Source organism: Nicotiana sylvestris, chromosome 8 (genome assembly GCF_000393655.2).
Source record: "Nicotiana sylvestris chromosome 8, ASM39365v2, whole genome shotgun sequence".
Classification (NCBI taxonomy): domain Eukaryota; kingdom Viridiplantae; phylum Streptophyta; class Magnoliopsida; order Solanales; family Solanaceae; genus Nicotiana; species Nicotiana sylvestris.
This window is the reverse complement of record NC_091064.1, coordinates 22,309,541-22,329,382: the sequence shown is the minus strand read 5'-3', so window position 1 is coordinate 22,329,382 and position 19,842 is coordinate 22,309,541. Positions and strand designations below refer to the sequence as shown.

The following is a 19,842-nucleotide window of genomic DNA, read 5'->3' as shown; positions in this document are numbered from 1 at the left end:
CTCTTTGAGGTCTTATGAGTCCGAGTTTTTGGTAACTCGGATGTATTGATTGTCGATGACATTCCTTGAGTATTCGGGGGGTGCTTTTATGCTTTGGCTCTTGAGCCATTTCCCATAGGATTATAAGTATAGAGCTCGTACAATAGTAGACATTTTTGAGACGTAAAGTGTTTTTGACATAAACATTTCAAGTAATTTGATATATGCGTACATGTTTTGATGTTGGGCACGGTTCATCTGACCGTTTGGCCCATTGTTTTCCTATTGAGGCCCTCTTAGGTGTGAAGTATTTTTCTTGAAAATATAACCTCCGGGGGTGATGCCCCCTAGTATTCAAGGTTGATTGAAAAGAAGTATTGGATACTGTTGGGTTCTTCTTAGGTAGCACATAGTTGTTCCCTCATTAAAAACCTTGCTGGAAAAACCCATTTGGGACAAAATCCGATCTAAGGGAAAAATAGTGCAACACATGCTTTAAAACCTAAGGCCTTCGTGTAAAAAACAATGCCTTCAAGATCGTATGCCTTTGATAGATTCGATCGAAAATATGTAACGAGTTAGTTTTGAACTCAAATAGACAAAAGGATAAAAATATACCTTACCAGTAGTATCGTTTGAGTAGTGACATGTTCCAATTGTTTGGCAGTTGTTCACCTTTTATTGTGCTGAGTTTGTAAGATCTTTTACCAACAATCCCGAGGACTCAATACGGCCCTTCCTAGTTCGGTCCCAGTTTTCCTTCATTCGGGTCTTGAGTATTGAGGGTGACCTTTCGTAGAGCTAAGTCCCCGGCTCCGAAATGTCGGAGGTTGGTCCTTTTATTTTAGTATCTTTCGATCCTTTGCTTTTGCGCGGCCATTCGAATAAGTGTTGCATCTTGTTTTTCATCTACCTTCGGGGTATGAAGCAAAGGCGGGCTCGACAGATATCGCTTTAGTTCTTCTAAGTCTTGCTGACATTCCGGGGTCTACGCGAAGTCCTTTTTCTTTTTGAGCAAAGAGAAAAAACGGTGACTTCGATCCGACGACCTCGAAATGAATCGACCCAAGGTAGCTATTCGCCCCATTAGCCTTTTCACGGCCTCCACACAATTCATGATCATGATATCCTCAATAACCTTGATCTTATCGGGGTTAAGCTTCATATTGTATTTCCTCATGATTGCAAATGTTTCCTGCAAATGAACTAAATGGTCCTCTGCGCACAGGAACTTAATAAACATATAATCAATATTAACTTCCATTATTTTTCTTATTTGTTCTTCAAACATTTTGTTAACTAGGCGTTGGTACGTAGCTCCTGTATTTTTTAGCCGGAAGGGTATTACGTTGTAACATTAAGTTCCAAATTTAGTAATAAACGAAGTCTTTTCCTGGTCCTCCGGGTTCATCTGAATCTGATTGTACCCGGAGTAGGCATCGAGAAAAGTTAAGGTCTCGTGGCCATCCATGGCATCGATCATGCGATCGATGCTTGACAAGGGGAAAGAATCCTTTGGACATGCTTTGCTCAAGTCCTTATAATCTATGCACATTCTAAGTTTATTTCCTTTTTTAGGAACTACAACTACGTTGGCTAACACTCGAGGTACTTTACCTCCTGAATAGATCCTATTTTAAGAAGTTTGGTTACCTCATCTTTTATGAAAGCATGCTTTACCTCGGACTGAGACCTCCTTTTTTGCTTTACCGGTTTGAGCCTGGGGTTGGTGCTTAGCCGATGCGCGGTGATTTCCAGTGAAATCCCTGTTATATTTCTCTCTCCGGCATAAAAATGACCTGCCCCAGCTCCTCGATAGTTGATTTGGTTGCATCGAATTCTTCGGGAATGATGAAGGCTCAAGGAGTAAGGAAATCCTTATCTTCGTCTTTGATTACTGTTGCTCCGACTCCATCAAGGCTGGAGGCGGTGATTGCTATTTGGCCGCCTATTTGCTTTTGGTGCTCGATTTCTTCGAGGCCAAAGGTTCTGGTATCGGCACCACTTCCTTGATTGCGAACATCTCCTTTGCAGGATGTTGCTCTCCGTGGACTATTTTCACTCTCTCCTCCATTGGGAATTTCATTATCTGGTGAAGAGTTGAAGGTACCACCCTCATATTGCGTATCCATGGTCTCCCGAGGAGTGCGTTATACCTTATGTCACCTTCGATGACATGGAATCTAGTGTTTTGTATGGCCCCGGCTACGTTTACTAGCAAGATAATCTCTCCCTTTATTGTTTCGCTTGTCATGTTGAAGCCATTTAGGACCCGGGACGCAGGTACAACCTAATCTTGCAGGCCGAGTTGTTCCATGACCCTCGATCTGATTATGTTTGTTGAGCTACCTGGATCCACTAAAACACGTTTAACTTGAATTTTATTTAATAGGATAGAAATTACCAGGGCGTCGTTGTGAGGCTGAGATATGCCTTCTGCTTCCTCTTCACAGAATGATAAGATGTCCTCGGGCACATAGCTCCGAGTCCGTTTTTCTCTGGTGATTGATACTTTGGTGCGCTTGAACACATGTCGTTGAGGAACATCGACTCCGCCAATGATCATGTGGATTACATGTTGTGGTTCTTCTTGTTCATTTTTCCTCGCATCTCTCTCTCTGAGGTGATTCTTAGCCCAATCATTTAGGAATTCTCGAAGATGGCCCTCATTGAACAAATGATCCACTTCTTCCCTTAGCTGTATGCAATCTTCTGTTCGATGACCATGTGTGCCATGATACTTGCACATCAAATTTGGGTTCTTTTGATAAGGATAGGTCTGTAGTGGCTTGGGACACTTGGTGTCTTTGATTCTCCCAATAGCTGAGACAATCCCTAATACATCTATGCTGAAGTTGTACTCTGATAATCGAGGGGCCTGGGCAGGGTCGGTGTGCTTATCAAACCCGTTTTTATTCATGAGTCCCCGAGAACTTTGACCTCGATCTTTTCTTCGATCGCTCTAAGGAGTGTTGCGGCTCTGGCCACTGTTCCTTCGGTCGGCATATAGCTAATACCGTTCTTTGTTGAATCTTGATTCCCGATCTGTGTCCCTCGGGGGCTTAGCTACGAATCTGTTAGGATGAACTGAACCCGAGGGGGCTCCCAACTGGTCATCCTCGACCCTGATTTTTGATTGGTAACGATTGTGCACATCTGACTATGTCACAGTTGGATACTCGATCAAGTTCTGTTTCAATTGTTGAGACGCGAGCGAGCTCCTTTCATTCAAACCCTGCATAAAGGCTTGTACTGCCCACTCATCGGAGACTGGTGGTAATTACATTCTTTCCATCTGAAACCGGGACCCGAACTATTTTAGCATCTCGTCGTTCCTTTGCTTTATTTTGAAGACGTCCGATTTTCTCATGGACACCTTTATGGCCTCGGCGTTTGCTTTCACGAAGGCGTATGCTAGCATAGCAAATGAATCAATAGAGTTAGGAGCTAAGTTGTGATACTAAATCATGGCTCCCTTTAATAATGTTTCCCCAAATATTTTCAACAAAACTGACTCGATTTCATCGTCATTCAAGTCATTCCCTTTGATCCCGCAAGCGTATGAAGTAATATGCTCGTTAGGGTCAGTTGTCCCATTATACTTGGGTATATCAGGCATGCGAAACTTTTTGGGAATGGGCAACGGGGCCGCACTTGGGGGGGAATGGTTTTTGTATGAACATTTTGGCGTCTAAACCTTTCAAAACTGGAGGTGCCCCCAGTATATTTTGGCGTCTAAACCTTTCAAAACTGGACGTGCCCCCGGTATTTGGTCAACACGGGAGTTGTAAGTTTCCATCTTCTTATCGTTGTCTTCAATTTTCTTTTCCTCGGACTCGATCCTCTTAGTAAGCTCTTCGAGCATCCTTATAATCGTGGGGTCAGTCCTCAAGCTACTTTCACCGGGCCTTTATAGTGCTGGCTCAGCACGCCGAGAATTTACTGGTTTAGTTGTATTTGGAGTTTTATTCTAACTCTGAAGCTAAGCGATGGCGATTTGCTGAGCTTGCAACATCTCGAATATCACTTGGAGGCTGACTACCCCTTCTTTCATTCCTTGTGTTCTTTAGCCACCGGACCGGGCTTCCCTGCATATATCTCCTTCGGGGTCCACGCCTAGATCTGCATTCAAAGCAATGTATGAACTAATATCAACAGGTTCCACATTTAGCACTTCCTCTGGGTTTATCGGTGGTACACCGAATTTTGCGTTGTTGTTTTCTCCAAGACCTTCGTTGTCATGAATGGGAGCGTTTTGTGAGCTAGACATGTTTCAGCCTGAGAATCAAAAAATCTTGACAAGAAAAAGTGTAAAAGCAACGTGTGTAATGAAAATCAGTAAAGAAATAATTACTATTATCTTTAGCCCCACGGTGGGCGCCAAACTGTTTATCTCAAAAATACGAGTGAAAATTAAATTTGATTAGTGGTTTTAAAGATATGTGATTTAGTTCAATACCAATTAATAATCAAAAAATATGAAGTAGAAATGAAGATAGAAGTGAATCAAACCAATGTTACTTAGCAGCAGTGACCTCGAGCTTAGTGACCTCGAGGTGGCTTAGGGCAGTAAGAACAATTAAGTAGGAAAAGCAAAGTAAGAACAATAAAAAGGACAATTCTGATGAACAGTAGGCAAAAAGTAGAGAGTATATTCTTCGCTCAATGATAAGATGATGTTACAAATGATTGGGGTCCCCTTTATATAATAGGGGAATCCCTAAATAAGGTATATTTCTATTTACAGTAAGGAATATTCTTAGTACAACTGTCTAACCGCCTAGTAAGGAATCGTACAATCCTATTCCGGGATTTGCGCCATGATCTTTGGATGTGGCAGGAATCTAGCTAATTCTGTTACAAATCCATAACGGTACTATTTCGAGGTCGAGCATACTTGGCCTCGGTATTCCTCGAACTCCTATTTCCGGGCATTGCACTTTGTCTTCGAGCTCGAGTCTTATCCACCGGTCTCGAACTCGACCTCGCCCGGACTCGGACCTAGGACGGAACCTCGAGCCCATAAATCGGAGGCATATGATTTTGACTGTATACAATGAGCTAATAAATAAAATAACTAAAATGGTACATATAATAAGTTGGTTGATTTTCTCTTATTGTATGACCCAGAAAATCGAAAGCATTTTAGTCTGGACAAGCGACCACTGGATACCAATTATATCTCATTCAATCTAGCTATCTCCAGATTATTGATCCTTCAATTTGTCTTGCATCACATCATAATACCACTTATCTTTTATGGAAAATAATAAGAACCACTGGACTTATAATTGCGTAACAGACCAACTCTGAAAAATTGCTTCATGATCGGAAAAATACATAAGTTTCCGAAAGGAAAATTTTCGTTCTTATACCATATAAGAAACTATATTATCAAATATGTTCATAGTTTGCATATTACCTTTCATGTTAATAGTATTTCTATAAAATATATACAATGCATTAAATAAGGAATCATTGTAGTTGTAGGATTCCTTATTTAGGCGCGCTAAAAAAGGGGAATTAAATATTCTTCCAGATCTTTCACAACGCAAATCACGTACAATAACAATTATCGTCGGCTTCGTTACAAAATTTTTGTATTCTGTTTTTGCGATACACTCTGTTTCAACATTTTCTCTGATTTCACAAATAAAAAACGACCAAATCTTCTACAATTCTTCTGCAACAAACGCAATTATGGCGAAAATCCCAGTTATGCTACAACTGAATGGGAATTGGGATAGCTATGGGAGATTTAGAGAATTTCAGGTCGATGACATTGTAGTCGATGAGGATGCGAGTTATAGTCTATTGATTTCTACAATAGCACAGCAATTAATGATTGATACATCAGAAAAAATTATAGAAATCAAATACATTGTCAACGAGCATTGTCCTCCAATGGAAATTAGGAACGATATGGGTGTTCGTGTATACATGGAGACGAAAAAGGAAAACAAAAATTTAGGATCATATCCGCTATGTATAACTATTCGCGATTTCAATATGGAATTGAGTATCACCAATGAGAACACAGCTGCAGGTGTGTGATGTTATTTTTTCTATGAAATTCTGGTACAATGTCAATAAACTATACTTTATCTACATTTTATCTACAAATAAACTACATATATATCAGTATGGATTACAGAATATCTACAAAATTTCTACATTTATTCTACAATAAAACTACATATAATTTGAAAAATTAATATGAAATATTGAATTTCAACCTTTCTACAAATCATCTACAAAATTTCTACAAACTAGTCATAACAGTATTTATATTTATTTTCATGTAGGTTCGTCTGGAATACTAAAGTTACTTGATATGCCAACATCTCCTGTTATAGAGGAATATGAAAGTATAATAATAACAGATAGTACACCAAATTCTATTGAAGTTGGACAGGCATACCAAGACAAGGAAACAATTGCAACTGCAATGAAGCACTATTCTGTCATGCACAAGTTCCAATTCAGGGTTAAAAGATTTAGTGCTTAAAAGGTATGAACATATGAATAGTCAAAGATCATTATTTTTTCAATTTTGTAGTTTATTTGTAATTTTTTACTTCTTCAGTTTTTCCTTGTGATAATGTTTAACATAATTGTAGTTGAATTGTAGTTATGTTGTATATAGATTGTATAATGTGACCGTTTAAGCTAAAACAGTTTTTTTTCTTTTTAAATCTAAATTTTAAACCATTGTTTAAAATGTATTTATTTTGTAGCTACTGGCTGATATGTATTGGTAAAAACTGTACATGGCACTTCAAGGCAACTAGCATAAATGATTCTGCAATGTTCAAGGTCAGAAATTTCGACAGCCAGCACACATACTCTTTAATGGACAATATATTCATACAACGCAAACCTACTGCCATGGTAGTTGGTAGCATGGTTATTCCAAAATATTCTGATCCTAAGATAATTTACACACAAAAAGACATACAATTTGACATGTTGTCTGAACACGGCGTGAATCTAATCTACATGCAAGCCTGGAGAGCAAAGGAAAAGGCTTTACAGTTTTTGAGAGGTCATCCTGCTGACTCCTACAACAAATTGCCTAGTTATTTGTATATTCTAGAGAAGACTTATCCGGGGTCTGTAGTTAAATTGAAGAAGACATACGATGATTGCTTCTTCTATGTATTTGTTGCGATTTGTACGTCAATTAGTGGTTGGAAATATTGTAGGCTAGTTGTAGTAGTTGATGAAACCTTTTTAAAGTCAGCATACATGGGAATAATGCTAACAGCCAGTACAATGGATGCAGCAGGTACTGAAGTTTTATTGTAGAAATATTGTAGTTTGTATGTTTTTTGTAGTACTTGCAGATTAATTGTAGATATACTGTAGAAAAATTATAGTTTGTATATATATGTCTTCTTCTGCATTTTTCCTGCAGTCAATTAATTGCTTCTTGCCACATAATGTAGGTATCATATTACAATTGGCATATGTTGCTGTTGATTCAGAGAATGACGCATCATCGAAGTGATTTTTTGAGCAATTCAAACTCGCGTATGGTGAAAGACCAAATATGTGTGTTGTTTCGGATCAAAATGAGAGTATCTTGAAGGCAACATCTATTGTTTATCCTGGCATGCCACATTATTTTTGCATGTGGCATATTTGGACAAATATACGGGCAAAGTTCAAGAAGGGACATCTTAAGTTAAGTGAATTATACTTCGCCACGGCACGTTCATACACCATTGATGAATTTAATGAAAGGATGTCAAAGATTGAGGAGATTGACCCCCGTGTTAAAGCATATTTATACGATATTGGCTATCATAGATGGTTTCGAGTACATGCTACGGTGAACAGAACTTGGACTATGACATCAAACATTACAAGGCCCTTGAATGCTGTAACAAAATATGCAAGAGAGCTGCCGATAGTAGAACTATTAGAGTATATGAGGACCCTTCTTGAACGTTGGACGAAAGAAAAGTTATTGAAAGCAAAGGGTACATTCACATACCTTGGGTACAAATTCAACAAAGAGTTGGATGACAACAGAACATTGTCGCACAAGCTTAAAGTAAGATCTGATTATTTATTGAATCAAATTAATTTAAACATGACAATGTATATATTTTGTATATAGTTTGATTTTAACCGTATATGAATTATTTTTTTGTTTGTAATGTACTCGTAGGTGAGGGGTTCAACAGACTACATCCATACAGTAATAGATGGTGTAAGGCGCTATATTGTTTGTCTTGAAAACAAGAGATGTAGTTGTGGGCAATTCCAGCTTGATGAACTACCTTGTCCACATGCTTTGGCTGCTTTAAGACACAAGGATGAGTCTTTTGAACAATGTTGTTCTCCTTATTACACAAGGGCGAACCTCTTGCGTACTTATGAAATACCAGTAAATCTCCTGCCTGATGAAAGCAAATGGAATGTGCCACAACATAAAACTGAAGAAGTAGTAAATCCACCTAAAGGAGGGAAAAGGCAGCCAGGAAGACCTCAAAAAGAAAGATACAAAACATATGATGAAATAAATTCAAAGAAGTACAAGGTTTCATGCGGCAACTGCAGAGGAGAAGGGCATAACAAAAGATCTTGCAAGAATGCACCCAAAAAGAAATAAAATTTTATGTAGTTAACAGAATATTTCATAAAATTTGTTGGTTAGTTCTGGATAACAGATTTTGATGTGTAATTGTTGGTGTTATCATAATGTAGTTAGTTAGTATTTTTCTGTATTGAGACAATACTATCATAGATTGATTTGTTTATGAATGGTTTCTATATATATAATCTAGAACTTTTTTACTATCTATGAAATCCTTTACATAGTTGTTAATGTGTTTTTGCAGTATATCTATAATAAAACTACAAAAAAATACATTATCTGGAATTTACAGAGTATATACATTTTAAATCAGTAGAAAAGTAGTTAAAAACTTAAAATATTGTAGATGAAGTATTGTTTACATTCAAAAAATAAATATAAAAGAAACAAAACACACTTTTAAATATAATCTACAAATTATATACAAATACAACTACAAAAAATCTACAATATTTGTAGCTGACATAATAGGTAGATTAAAATTCAGGTAGAAAGAAGCTATATGGTGAAAATAATGTAGATGAGGTACTTTATACATTCAACAAATTGAATTTAAAAGAAACAAAATGTTTAGTTACTGATTTTTACACATTATCTACAAAAAACCAACAAAATAACTACATATTTTTTCGTTGACAGAATAACTGTATAAAAATTCAGTTGAAAAGGATTTATATGCTATAAATTATTGAGAGTGGTCAAATGTAACCATTCCAAACACTAGAAGAGACGAGACGAGACAGTTGCATATGAAAAAATAGAATCTAACTGATTCACTTACGTAGCTAAATACAGATACACTAAGAAAAAACAGAATAAATTGGAGTCTGGAGAGTGGAAAATTTACTCAATCAATTAACTCTATAAAAACAGATATACGTATCTATTTTCCGTGGCAATATACATGTTCCACTATTGTAGGACGAATCGTGTACATTGACACAACTTACTGACCCTGCAAAAATGCCAAAAGCTATATCACTGTAGAGAATTATAGAAGAGAATCAACACAACAGAGATGCCAATGATGATTGGAAATGCAGAGACCAAGTATAACGCTCCATATCCCTGCATGAAATTGTCCCTCGTCAGAACCAGCTCCAAAAGAAGCGGTAATGAGAGCAACATATCTGGCAATGTTTCACAATTACAAGTGCATAATCTTATTCAATTTTACTTAATAAGCACCTGATATCACTTCATTAAGCACATTTTCCACTAAACTGATAGTCGAGAAAATCTTCAAGAAATTGCTATATGATGGAGCTACATTACAAGGCATATGAAAAGATTTGAGGGCTGAAGCCAAAAAAAAATCTCATCTACCAGCTTAACTTGAATTTAGTCTAGGTTGACCGGACTCTTCATTTGTGGTGCCGGCGTGCCGCACTTGTGTCGACACGATACCGACACTAGTATGGGTGTGGGAAACATACCGAATCTGGCCAATCAACATTAGGTAATTTGACTACAAACTACTAAGAAATTAGAGATAAGATTTTGCATTTTGATTTCTCAAGACAAAAGCGACCGTAGATTTCTAGATGGCTACCTACAACTTGAGAACAAAAGATTGAGTTACCGCATTCAACAACCTACATGTAAGTTTTTCACATAATGTCTCATAATTTAGGCATATTATTATAGCTCTATTTTTAGATATAGCCAAATCCCACCACTTGTATATGTATACCTAGATCCGTACCCCGAATCTTAAAATTTAGATCATGAAGGATCCGACCTCTAGATCCACACCCGTATCCAATATGCACACCCCAGTCCGAGCAACTTAGGATTAAGCCATGACTTGAAAACTCTTTAAAAGAAGTGGGGACCTATTAGTTTTGACAGTTGTTCCAACAATAACATGTCAGATTGCTCCATTTAACATATTCCACGATGTTGTAAGCTAATTACCGGAAACAGTAAGTGGGATTACACTGGGTATGTTGTTGTTGTGTTGTAAGCTAATTACCGGAAACAGTACATAGCCTGCCTTATGAACAATCATAACAAAAGGGATAACCAGAGAAAATGTCTTAAGAATTATTTCGTCTACTAACCAAAGCTGGAGGAACATCTGGCTCATCACTCTCAGCTGACTCGTCAATCTCAGCTGCTGAATCCCAGTCAATCTTGAGCCGCTTAGCAGCCTCTTTTGGATCGATACCAGTGTCCGTGGCTTTTGCATACAGGGATCTGCCAGGCTTATTTTGCTTTGTAGCTTCAACCTAAATCCAACAAGAATGAGTATAACTACTAATTGGCTAAATGATGAAATTGGTGCCACTACAAAGACATCGCGTTTCCAGAGGATGTAAAATCAAGGAGTCTCGTCCGATTTCAAGAAATGAAAAAGAAATCAATATTATCTGCAAATGGAATTCTCCAGATCAAGTAAAAGCTTAATACATGAAAAAAATAGTACCGGTGTCTGAAATTTCCAAAAGAAAGAAAAGAACAAAGAAATGTATACTACTCCTATTTAGAAAAGTTGCAGCAAATGGTTTGAGAAAGATAAAACTATCCTGAAATCTAAAGTTGAGGAGAAACTATCCAACCAATAAATCATTGTTACAAAAATTCAAATGCAATAAATTTTCCTTTTTATCAGAGTATCTGACTTTGAGCATGAAAGGTTATATTCAACACCATGGACTATAGATGGCTTAGAATTTGCCTGGTAATAGGCGTATCCGAACAAAGTATCCCTAACAACACCTCCATTGCCTGTTAGGATGACTTTAATTAAGAAAAAACTTGACTCTCGGGTCAAATTTATCAAGAATTTGAGATTTCGCTCTCCAAGAAGTTGACATCCCTCTTAAAAGAAAAAAAAACATTGAACTTCTTATCAGATGTAGTGTCATTTACTTTTAGCTAACTCTAATAATAAGGAGTCTAGATATAAGAAAAGTAGTAACTTTTTGATATTCTATGAATTTAAAATGCTAAGCAAGAAAATATTTTATCCATGATCTGGATTGAAAACTTCTCAATCTTTAACAGTCTTGAGTTATACTATTTAACAGTATACTATTGAGTTATACTATTTTTTTTTGTCCTTCACCACTTCTTACCCCAATATTTAGTAAGTTTATCTGATTCTGTTCCTCGTGAACCAACATACTATACTAGAATGGTTTATGTCTGCATGAATGTGCTTCATGAAGCAGATATTGTGATTGTCAACCTAGTATTCAATGCAGTTGAATAAGATGAAGTTAAAATACCAGAACATTTACTGATGATTTTGAGTTATAATAAAACCTAGTCATGCATTAGTTGGTCCAATCAAGCTATGGGAGAAATCAAGTAACCTTATCAGAGCATTTATTTTCTCCTTCACCGGCCTCCCCCCCCCCCCCCAAAAAAAATAATTTTTTTCCTGCCCCGCTATGCAGAAACGCTAGCCCTATCACAAAATGGGAGCTGGATTATGTGCATTTACCATCATGTTTAATTGTAAAATTATGCCAAGAAGAACGTTTGAAGTCACAGTAATACCTCCAAATTAGGCCATGAATTCATCTCTTCCGCCAGCATCTGAAGAGCAGCAAAATCTTTTGGTACTTTTCCTTCATTGATCTGAAACCAAAATAAAAAAAACAAATAACGAAGAATTTAGCAAGGCCTTGGGAAATATATACTTAGAACCATAGACTGCAACACTAATAAGCACTCTAAAGACAACCAAAGCCTTTATCCCTGATCAAGGAACTTTAGAAATTCAATAATACTCACTAAAAAAAGATTCTTCTTTTACATTCAAATAAAAACAATCTGATCTATAGCTATGCATATAAAACTCACTGAGAATGTATTAAGGTGGACAAAGCAAGAAAAAAAAAAGAGCTTCTAAATTTTTTGCTATTCCGCTGTCTCATTTCATGTGGCACATTTACTTTTCAAGAGGTCATGAAATCTTCGACACAGTTCTGCAAATAATATGTTTGCAACACGATTCACACATTTCAAAATTCACACTCAGATGATGATGTGAGATTTTCCATACTGAACAAACTTTATACACATTTCAGTGAGAAGTCAAGTGCTTTCTTCCATTAGTAATAAAATATTTAAGTCATATTAACTCATTCACTCTCGAGAGCTAGTCAAATTGTACCACATAAAATGGGGCGGCATGCATGGTTAATATAATAGTTATTCTTCCTTGTGAACATCGATAAATTTTCTTATAACTTATTTTTTTGACTCACTGACTATTTAGGTTCACTTATTCTCCAAACTGCTAGTTTAACTCCACTATCACATTGTTACAAAGATCCACTTGCTTACAACAAAAAGTTCCATTCAATCAGATTTTTTTTTTTTTTTGGGGAAAAGGTCAGGTAAAAGAGTTATTAATAAAGTACCAAGATGTTATTATGGTACAGAAATACATTGAAAAAAAGGAAAGCTTAGTATGGATCTCCATACAACTTCAGTTTAGTGCTTAAATTATAAAAGAAATTCATGGAAGTAAATTATGTAACGCAACAGTGTAAGTTGAGTTATTTGTTGTAGAGTAATACTAATACCAAAAGTAAAAAGAACGTTCTCCTATACATGGGATGTTGTAAAGTAATACCAAAAATAAAAGAATGTTCTACACTTTAAACATTATTCTGAGGGTGATCACAATCAATTCTACAGATTTTAGGACAAATTGTTTCGAGAGATATATGAACGACCAATCTTTTCCTAAAGCTTAAATACAACTAGGAACAGGAAATTGTGTTATAGACATATAGCAGTTACCCTACCAAGCACATAGAGAGACATTTTCTTAAATAGGTAATATATCAGAAGAAATCCAAAGGGAGTATAGACCTATAGACCATCAAGTAGACATAATCAGAGTGCAAGATCAATAACAGATGTCGAAATATAATTTTGCCAAACAGTATAAAATGAAACCCTAAATAATTCAACACAACCCCTTGTTAACTTAAACTTTTCCCAGCAGTAATTTATTTCAATCTCGTTTCGCATCATTGTTAATGCCACATACATGTGTAGTTCACTTTATTGTCACTAGGGTTTACATATAAATCCACATACATTCTACAAGAATATTCTTCTCGTACTATGATGTAGTTGTGAATTTGATCGACCACTCCAACAATATCAGTAGAATTTTGCGGAATTAGTTGCTCTGACTACAACTTCTATGCTTCATGAAACTTTAATCTGAAGGACATTGTGGTAACTCCCAAAGATCTTGCAAAGAGTGTTAGTTTCCTTTTAACTTGGCCTGCCTAAACTTGCTCATGTTGCCGATCCCAAACTCAACTAGTGGAAAGTAGTGGTAAGTTGATACCCAGTGTAAAGCTAGTCAATTTATGATGACTCTCAAACAACATTAGGTTCGTCTGGGACCGCTATAAATAGTGAAGATTCATATAGTTGACCCCAACTAACTTGGGGTTGATGCGTTGGTTGTTGCAGTGTTAGTTTCATTCGTCTTCATCATGGTTTGGCAGATACTAAAAGTAGTATTTAGTTAAAGGGTTGGTTGCATAGTTGGTTTAAGGGATCTTATACAGAATAGAGTTAAGTTTAGAATTAACATCACAAAAGTTTATTATATTTCAAGTAATGCAGAATCTTCCCTAGCTATCTAACTTTTACCATATAGTATGACACTTCCATTTCTGATGTAGTAGCACTAATCTCAAACCACAACGCAGGGACCAACAGTGGAAATTTTCCACTCTTTTTCCCCTTGTGACTCGAATCTCCAAAATCGTGGTTAGAAGTGGAGGACCCCTTCCTCTTACTCTTGTCTCCCATATAGCATGATACTTAAAGGAGTTTGGTATGATTTTACATCTTATCTTTTCCTTTTCCTAACTATGTTCCCCCTTTGGAAGTATTCCTTTCCTTTCTGCTGTATTATTCCTCAAAAGTTACCTCTCAGAGGCTTGTGGATTTACCACATCACAAGAACTAATAACATGATCGACATGCATTCTAACAGAGATTGCTTAGATATGTTATAAGATGTTATTGAATTTGAAAGAAATATGAGAATCTAAGCCAAAACCTGAGGGGTAGAGTTACTTGATACCTTTATTGGAAAACACTTAAAGGAAATATTTCCACTTGCTCTGCAACACTTGATGAAAAGATGTTGAGATTCTTTTTGCTTACAAAACCTATTGATTATACAAGGTCCTTAATGCAGAAAGGACAGTTTCAGCAGTTCATAATGAACTGTTCTCCATATAACTTGTCTTTTGGTGGAAAACATTCTTACTCAAACTGGAAAAACACAAAAAGGGAAGTGGAAAGAAGGGGGGGAAATGCTGTTGAAGGAAGAAAAAAGATGAAGGAAAGAATGAGAAAATGAAGGGAGTAATATGAAGCAGTGACAGAAGAAGGAGAAATTGTGGTATTGCTTCTTCAGTGAGAACCTCTCATTCAGTTGAGCAATTTCTGTAATCAACGTGATTCAAATATCCACCTATTTCAGTGCACAATTGAAGCATGTAAAATAATATTTCCTAAAACAAGTGTTAACATCAGTTTTCGTTCTTTTAATATCAAGTCCTGCTTTGAAAGTGCTTCCTGAAAACTTAAAGTCTTGAAAACAAAACGAAAGAACAAACTGTATTCTTTTTCTTACCAAGCAGCTCTTAGTTGGCAAGAGAAAAACTACAAAAACATCTCTAGAACTCTTATACGTTTAATATCCTATTGCACGTATCAGAGGGTCGAAAAAATCTTCTCCATCAACTCCAATATATTACACTGTAAATCCTTCTAAAACATTATGTTGCACTTGCACTATTACCTAGCTGACTTCTATCTTGTGATCTACTTTATTAGATTCTTCCATTAAAAGGTCCGGAACTTTTTCATTTGCTTAGAACTTCCCTTTGCAACTGCATCAGATTAAACACTTCACATTCAAATGTTCTACTCGTGTTATTTATCAATTTATCAGTTATGCATCAATCGCAATCAAATGATCTATTCTTATTAGATGTCCTATATTTCTCCTTTTAAGAGATAACCATATTGTAGCAACAATATGCCGTCATAATTCCAGGTCACACTTTCAGGACCAGATCATAACTTTTTAAGCAGCAACCAGAAATATAGTTCAGGAGCAGAAATATAGTCGTGGTTCCAAAATGCCATATAATTTGGTCAGCATTAATCTGAGGTATTTGTAGAGCAGACTTACTTCTTCTAAAGCAGCAGCTAAGTCATCCCTTGTTGGAGCATTTTCATCGTCGATGCCAAGCAGCCGCCTCCTCTCAACGTCCCTGGGGTCTTCAATCATTATAGTCAATTTAACCTGTAATAAACCCAAAAGAATAGGTCAATCGAGAAACGAATTGACATTTGAATTACCCGTTGAGCTAGTTAACCAAGACAGTTTATCAATCAATTAATCACTACTCCTCAATCCCAAATTAGTTGGAGCTGACTATGGTAATCTTAAGTATCCATTCCACTCTATGGAGATCCATTTCATTTCAACACTAAATAATTTATCTTTAAGGGCAAGTTAAGATTCTTTAAAACTACAGTTCCCTAAATCTCACACTTACTCCTACGTGGACGCCTGGACCTAATGTAACTAAGCTTCAATCCAAGCTAAGACAATTGTTGTGGTACTAAAAAAAGGAGATCAACATCTTTCATATACCAATACCATTAACTAAAGAGACAATGAAATGTGCAAAAAGCATTTCAAACTTAGTACATGTGGTGAGTTTAAAAAAATAAGTGATCTTTCAAAATAAACTGAGAGCTTAAACAAGTCGAAAATTCGAAGGGCGTGTATGGAGGTCAACGAAAATGTTCACCATGAACAATATAAAATCTTTCTTTCAAGGAAAATATTTTTCATTAATGGGAAAATGACTTTCTTCACTTATGGGCTGAAGTCTCAGGCAGCGTGAGGAATGTTCCATAATATGCGCAAGCTGAGATGGAATTCCATTCTAACTGAGGGCTTGCTTCTATTAGACGTGGAGTTGGTCAAGGGACTGTTGTTGGTCAAGTAGTAGAGGGTATCGGCCATAACCCGGTTACTGGTACAAGTAACATGAAGAAATGTAGTCATTCTCCTTTTATACATAATATCCCATCCCTAACTCCGTATAACTTACTTCAATCAATACTTTGACATTATTGCTACGTTTTAAAACTCAAAAACTACTGCCCAAAACGTTATCCTCAAACCTTATCCCACATTTTGCACAAATACCATATGTCACCAACCTTTCTACCAAACCAAACATTCAAAAATGATGCAAAAAATTGTTATTTGCAACCAAAAAAAAAACATTACCATACATGCCAAATGCACCAAAACTAAAAGAAAAATTCATAAGGGGTTAAGGAAAATAAAGCCACACCTCACCGAAGAGCATATCCCGATTCCTCTTGAGAAGCTCCAAAACCTACAAAAAGATACAATTTTGAACAACCAAACCACATGTATAACAAGAGAATTGGGTAAATTAAGCAAAAAAGTTTATACTCTTTTAATTTGAGAAACGTATTCAAGGGATTGAGGATCTGGGTCATCATCATCATTATCTTCTTCTTCTTCTGTGACAGCATAAGTTGCACTGTCTTCTTCTTTATTCACAAAAAGAGGTCCCAAAGAAGTGCTTCTGCTTAACCGAAACCGATAATTTTGAACATTAAAGAAAGAAAAATGGCGTCGTTGATGAGTAAAAGGTAAGACATAAACGGAGGAGGATAAGAATGGTAGTGATGATGAAGAGGAAGAGAGCGGTGGGAGTGACAGTTGAAGCATGTTTGAGGCCATTGTAATGGCCACTGGATATTTTACTTGGGATAACAAGCATTGCTTGCTGTTAAAGAGTTTAACGGAAAGGATAATAGGACAAAAAAGAAAAATCTGTGTTGATGTAATGAAACAATAAAGAATAATATTGCAAACAATATTATTTCCCTATTGATTTAGGATGAATTATGATGGAATAGAATCACAATCTTAGCCATAAAGTAATAAATCCTAAAATTTCAGTATACATGCATAAAATTCCTTTTTTTTTTGTTGATTCGTTACAAATCCTGTAAGAAAAATCCAGTGGGACAAAACCTTGTAAGGGAAAAAGAGTACAACGCGTATTAACTCCCGCTAATGAGAACATCGGTTAATGTATTTGAGTCTTTGCATTCAAATCTTGTGCACCATCTTCAAAATATTGTTGGTATAGATTTGATAAACAAATCAACCATATTAACTTGAACGAATATGTTGCACCTTGAAATCATCATTCTTGATAGAGATGTATTGACTTCGTGTGATCTTGTTGCAATCATCATTTCAATATCTTCACATAAGGGTAAAGACTCTTGCTCTCGTATTATCATGCCTATAGTTATAGCAAGATATATATGTGCACAAATTGCACTTAGGGTGTGGTAATTCAGGACCAAGAAATTCTCCAAGAATTGTATATGCTATCAACATTTTAAATCGTTCATGGATTGTCATATAAGTATAGTCAAATAAGCTATATAAATAGACTTTAGATTTACATCAAGTTTTCATGTCATGCCAGACATATAAGAACATGAAAGTGACCGCACACTATTGACTTTATACTTTTGAGTGTTTGAACTACATGTCCAAAACTACATGTCTTTCATATGAAACCAATTCTATTTGAATTTTCTCTCTTCCATTTGGCCAATATTTTGTGTGGCTGTATTCTACAGAATTAAGATCCTCATCTATACTTAGCTCTATCATAGTTGTTATCGACGAACATTTTATATCAGTTTCAACCTCCTTTTTTCATAAAGACATAACATAGAGATCTCTTATTCTAATAAGAGTATTTGCAGTGAAAATATAGTTACTTTCTTTTGGTCAGCAAATGCATATGGCATGCTTTGCAATATATTACATATGAATTATCTTTGAAGTTCATATTATCTTATTCGAGGATTTAGATGTACAAATAATAATTCATTCCACGTAACTTTTTCTCAACTGTTTATCCTGTATCTTCCTCATGTTAGAAAAACTAACTTGCTTCCTCAATTTTGTAAACCCACATTTGTGCGTTATGATGTTAAGTAAACTATACACCGCACATCAATAATAATAAGATGAAATTATTTAGTTCCTAACCCTGAACCACATATGAGGGGAGAATGTAATATGCTTTCGTTTATAACGTATAACAAACTGATACAGATAACTTTGTTCTCATAAGCAATAGTTATGGAGGCACTTAATAAATCATTTTGCTAAACCAGCTGTGATGTAAACCAACTTATCAAGATGAACTGTCTTGAATAGAAAATATGCTATAGAAAATATGATAATTATGCTCGAATTAAATTATTGAGCAGGTTACCTCGCAAACATCAGGTGGCAGGTTAATAATAATCACACATGTAACCATCTTATAGATGCATCTTATGTGGTATGTATGGCAGGTGAATGGGCCCATATCACCTTTGATATTTCCAGTATTCATGGGTTTCAATCCTAATATTAGTTGGTCTATTAATTAAAGAGAACAAACAACATAAAAGAATTCGTAAAGAACTTTCTAGTTCTTTAATATTTATCCATGTGAATTCTCTTTTATTTTTGTATAATAGACTTAAATTAATATGGCTAAACTAGTTATGCCAATTGGATAAATTATCACTATTGATACTTCAAGTTTACACCATGATATGTGCAATTATCAATAATCTCCAAGTTTATTATGATATAGGTTTTTATATCAATAAACTTCTACATTATTGTTGCATACTTTTATTTGTGTAGTACAAACTAGAGAATAAAGTTGTAATGACCCGACCGGTCATTTTACTTTCTAGATCCTCATTCCCCTAATTAAGACTCCTCGTATGTGTTTTTATTATTTTATGACTTGCGGGGATGTGTCACGACCCAAATCCTAACTTGTCGTGATAACGCCTATCGTGGTACTAGGCAAGCCGATATTTCCAAAATATTTCCAACACTTAACAGAAAATGAGTCAAAATCATTTTTAAATAACAAAAGTTTTCATAAACAAGGTCAAAATCCAAAACACAAATGCGGAAAAATTGCTCCCAAATCCTGGTGTCATTAGGCTCATGAGCATCTATACATCACCAGTCTAGAAGAGAAAGGTCTACGAGAGTCTGTATCAAAATACAAATAAAAAAAACATAAGGAAGGAGAAACAAGGACTACAAACGCCGGACATCTACCTCGTAATATCCAAAGATCGACCGTGCACGATATCAACGC

At 35.9% G+C, this 19,842-nt stretch overlaps 3 protein-coding genes across 4 annotated transcripts; 1 reads left to right on the top strand and 2 right to left on the bottom strand.

Annotated features, from left to right (window-relative positions):
- Positions 1–2,269: 2,269 nt before the first annotated feature.
- On the bottom strand, positions 2,270–2,899 carry LOC138874779 (uncharacterized). Its single transcript, XM_070153563.1, has one exon. The coding sequence runs from the start codon at positions 2,897–2,899 to the stop codon at positions 2,270–2,272; it is 630 nt and encodes a 209-aa protein (XP_070009664.1).
- A 4,632-nt stretch (positions 2,900–7,531) lies between these two features.
- On the top strand, positions 7,532–8,599 carry LOC104226367 (uncharacterized). Its single transcript, XM_009778344.2, has 2 exons — positions 7,532–8,038; positions 8,156–8,599. Exons 1-2 carry the CDS (start codon positions 7,532–7,534, stop codon positions 8,597–8,599), a joined length of 951 nt encoding a protein of 316 aa, XP_009776646.2.
- Positions 8,600–9,327: 728 nt separating this feature from the next.
- On the bottom strand, positions 9,328–17,450 carry LOC104226366 (ycf3-interacting protein 1, chloroplastic). 2 transcript variants are annotated; one of them, XM_009778343.2, is made up of 6 exons: positions 17,088–17,450; positions 16,963–17,007; positions 15,780–15,893; positions 12,092–12,172; positions 10,648–10,815; positions 9,328–9,652 (listed from the first exon to the last, which is right to left on the bottom strand). In XM_009778343.2, exons 1-6 carry the CDS (start codon positions 17,379–17,381, stop codon positions 9,563–9,565), a joined length of 792 nt encoding a protein of 263 aa, XP_009776645.1. In that variant the 5' UTR covers positions 17,382–17,450; the 3' UTR covers positions 9,328–9,562. The 2 variants fall into 2 exon arrangements, with proteins under 2 accessions (XP_009776645.1, XP_070011613.1); XM_070155512.1 differs by having other exon boundaries at positions 9,328–9,539.
- Between the last annotated feature and the right edge of the window lie 2,392 nt (positions 17,451–19,842).

Excerpts from the sequence above, each read along its gene's own strand:
- LOC138874779 (XM_070153563.1), bottom strand. The coding sequence starts at position 2,899 with ATGAATAAAAACGGGTTTGATAAGCACACCGACCCTGCCCAGGCCCCT.
- LOC104226367 (XM_009778344.2), top strand. The coding sequence starts at position 7,532 with ATGTGTGTTGTTTCGGATCAAAATGAGAGTATCTTGAAGGCAACATCT. Across the intron at positions 8,039-8,155 it reads CATTGTCGCACAAGCTTAAA|GTGAGGGGTTCAACAGACTA; the intron begins GTAAGATCTGAT and ends ATGTACTCGTAG.
- LOC104226366 (XM_009778343.2), bottom strand. The coding sequence starts at position 17,381 with ATGGCCTCAAACATGCTTCAACTGTCACTCCCACCGCTCTCTTCCTCT. Across the intron at positions 17,008-17,087 it reads ACGTTTCTCAAATTAAAAGA|GTTTTGGAGCTTCTCAAGAG; the intron begins GTATAAACTTTT and ends ATCTTTTTGTAG. Across the intron at positions 15,894-16,962 it reads GGGATATGCTCTTCGGTGAG|GTTAAATTGACTATAATGAT; the intron begins GTGTGGCTTTAT and ends GGTTTATTACAG.